The sequence below is a fragment of the Triticum aestivum genome, unplaced genomic scaffold (genome assembly GCF_018294505.1).
Source record: "Triticum aestivum cultivar Chinese Spring unplaced genomic scaffold, IWGSC CS RefSeq v2.1 scaffold23529, whole genome shotgun sequence".
Taxonomy (NCBI): domain Eukaryota; kingdom Viridiplantae; phylum Streptophyta; class Magnoliopsida; order Poales; family Poaceae; genus Triticum; species Triticum aestivum.
In genome coordinates, this window is record NW_025248136.1 from 1 (window position 1) to 2,350 (window position 2,350).

Sequence of the window (2,350 nt, forward strand, 5' to 3'; positions counted from 1 at the left end):
GGGGGGGCTTTAGTCTCCACTCTTTAGTGCCGGTTGCGGCCCTTACAAACCGATGCTAAAGTCCGGTTCTGCACTAGTGTGAAAGTTGCGAGCTCAAAGCTCACATCTCATCGCATGTCATCAAACGTACTCGAGGTTAACACACGCGCAGACAGACACGATTCTCCCGGCCGCCGTCGTCGAGGAACTGAACCGTGCAGGGGGCATGCAGCTTCCCGGAAGCTGCTAGCTTGGCAATGCGTGTATATAGAGTTGTCTCCCCGGCCATTCTCTAACACGTATACGTACCAAGAAGAGGTCGAGGGACGAGGTGTCTCCAAGCAGAGGCCGGTCCTCTGCAAGCTGCCGCTACGATCTTGGACGGCCGGCGGCAAACGTACTGCTGGTCCGACATTCGTCGCGGGGAGCCAGCTGCCGGCACGGCGCACCCGAGGACCTGCGCGCGGTTGCAGCCTGCAGGTACGTTATTCATCCGGTCTATGTTCTGTCCAGAGTTGATTAGCAGGCGCTGGCTAGTCAAACACATTGACTTTAGCCGTGATTTCAGTTTCCTACATTGGGCCAGTGTGGTAGCTTCTCACTGACACAATGGAACAAGTAGAGATTTGGGCACCCATCTTCGCTGATCCTCTCCCAAGCCAGGTATATATATTTACTTTGTTGATCGATCACCTCACATATTAAAGCTAGACACCACGCATGACTAGTTGGATGCTTGGTTTCATTTCGATAAAAATGGAGCTGCCCTGCATTTCTAAAAAAACTATAATTTGTCTGAAAGAAGGGTATAAGCACAACCAAAATAGTCAATAAAAAGTAAGCATACCCCCTCGTTTATTCAACTTTCATTTAAACTGGATGTAATATATAAATGTCGACTAGCATACTTCATATATGGTCCACGTTCTTTAGCTCTTACAATCTGGGATATAGAATTCGCAAGGGGTTCATCAAAATCCTAGCATTAACATAGGTTTCATTGCTCTGATGACAGGCGGAGATTGAAGTTTACTCAACATCCCTGGATTATGACACCACAGACTTCCAAGCACTCTTAGAAGGACCCCAAAATGAACATGATTTGGACAGATTGCTGAAATGTATGATGTTTAATTGTTGACTCCATTCCAAACTTCATTACACAAGCAAGCAATTTATCCATGGTCCGACTTTGAAACCAATTAACATATGAAGCTTTCCTTGCAGGTGCATTCAATCCTACTTATATAAAGGAGGCAAATTTAACTCACGAGGCAAGATTTTCACACATGCAAAAGTACAAACTTGCTAATAAATAAACATGGCAAATGGTACTGGAAATATGTATCATCATTGCAGATTGAATGCAGATTTTATTCACCAAGTAGTGATCATGGCATGACAATACAAACACTTGGACCTGCTCCACCAGAGGCGCTGCCTGAGAAAGAGGAGGCCCTTGCCACCATGGCCCTTGGCAGCGGCGGCGGCGGAGGAGGAGGAGGAGAGGAGGAGGAGGAGGAGGAGGAGGAGGAGGAGCATACAGATACCCACTGCCTTGTCATCAAAGAAGCAGGAGGCTTGCACCCACCGCCACACTGCTGGAGGAGGGGGCCTGCCATCTACTAGGTATGAATTAGGATCCATTTGTTGCAATATACGACTTGTCATTGTCTCATGTAGTTAAATACATATGAGCTTCAGATTACATGCCAAAAAGTTGTTGGATGCACAGGAGTCGTGAGAAGTGCACGCAAGAGAGGAACATGGTCGATAAACATGGAACCATGTTCCCAGGACTTCTGCTCTGCAAGTGAAGGCCACAAACATGGGGGCAGAAGAAACAACGACCATTGGACATCTGAAGAGGTGAAAGAGCTAGTGGATGTTGTATCTGTATATGGGGTTGGACATTGGACTAAATTGAAGAATGAAAGGTTTCCGATATCAGTTCGAACGGCGGAGCATCTTAAGGTATAGTCAATTGGTGATTTATTGCACCCTAAAGCACATGCATCTATAGATATTATCTCTGTTCGTTACTTCGTTGTTTCTCACATTTTTCTCTGTTAATCTTTTATTTATCTGTATTTTTTATTGCAAAATATGACAATTTTTATGTTTTCTTTAATCCTTCAGGATAAATGGAGAAACTTGTTGAAAGCCTACACGGTCAGGCCCACATCTAAAAAGAAGGTTTTATTCCACAAGTATGCTGAATTCATTATGGAACACCACTGATTTTCATCTCTTTCATTTCTTAAATTCCAGGGAAATGTGAAAAGAAGGATCTCGCCTCCTCTAGATAAGGATTGTGTCGAAAAGATCCAGAGGCTAGCAGCTGATTACCCTCGAAAATGAAGCTGCACTA

General features: G+C 44.9%; 1 protein-coding gene across 2 annotated transcripts; it reads left to right on the forward strand.

The window, feature by feature from the left end:
• Positions 1–140: 140 nt before the first annotated feature.
• LOC123177234 (uncharacterized) lies at positions 141–2,350 on the forward strand. Of its 2 annotated transcripts, XR_006488842.1 has the most exons (5): positions 141–459; positions 548–642; positions 995–1,100; positions 1,207–1,953; positions 2,119–2,248. XR_006488842.1 is itself a non-coding variant. In XM_044591099.1 (3 exons), exons 1-3 carry the CDS (start codon positions 1,759–1,761, stop codon positions 2,338–2,340), a joined length of 318 nt encoding a protein of 105 aa, XP_044447034.1. In that variant the 5' UTR covers positions 1,170–1,758; the 3' UTR covers positions 2,341–2,350. The 2 variants fall into 2 exon arrangements, 1 of the variants encoding a protein (XP_044447034.1); XM_044591099.1 differs by lacking the exons at positions 141–459; positions 548–642; positions 995–1,100 and adding an exon at positions 2,251–2,350 and having other exon boundaries at positions 1,170–1,953; positions 2,119–2,151.

Excerpts from the sequence above, each read along its gene's own strand:
- LOC123177234 (XM_044591099.1), top strand. The coding sequence starts at position 1,759 with ATGGAACCATGTTCCCAGGACTTCTGCTCTGCAAGTGAAGGCCACAAA. Across the intron at positions 1,954-2,118 it reads GAACGGCGGAGCATCTTAAG|GATAAATGGAGAAACTTGTT; the intron begins GTATAGTCAATT and ends TTAATCCTTCAG. Across the intron at positions 2,152-2,250 it reads ACTTGTTGAAAGCCTACACG|GGAAATGTGAAAAGAAGGAT; the intron begins GTCAGGCCCACA and ends CTTAAATTCCAG.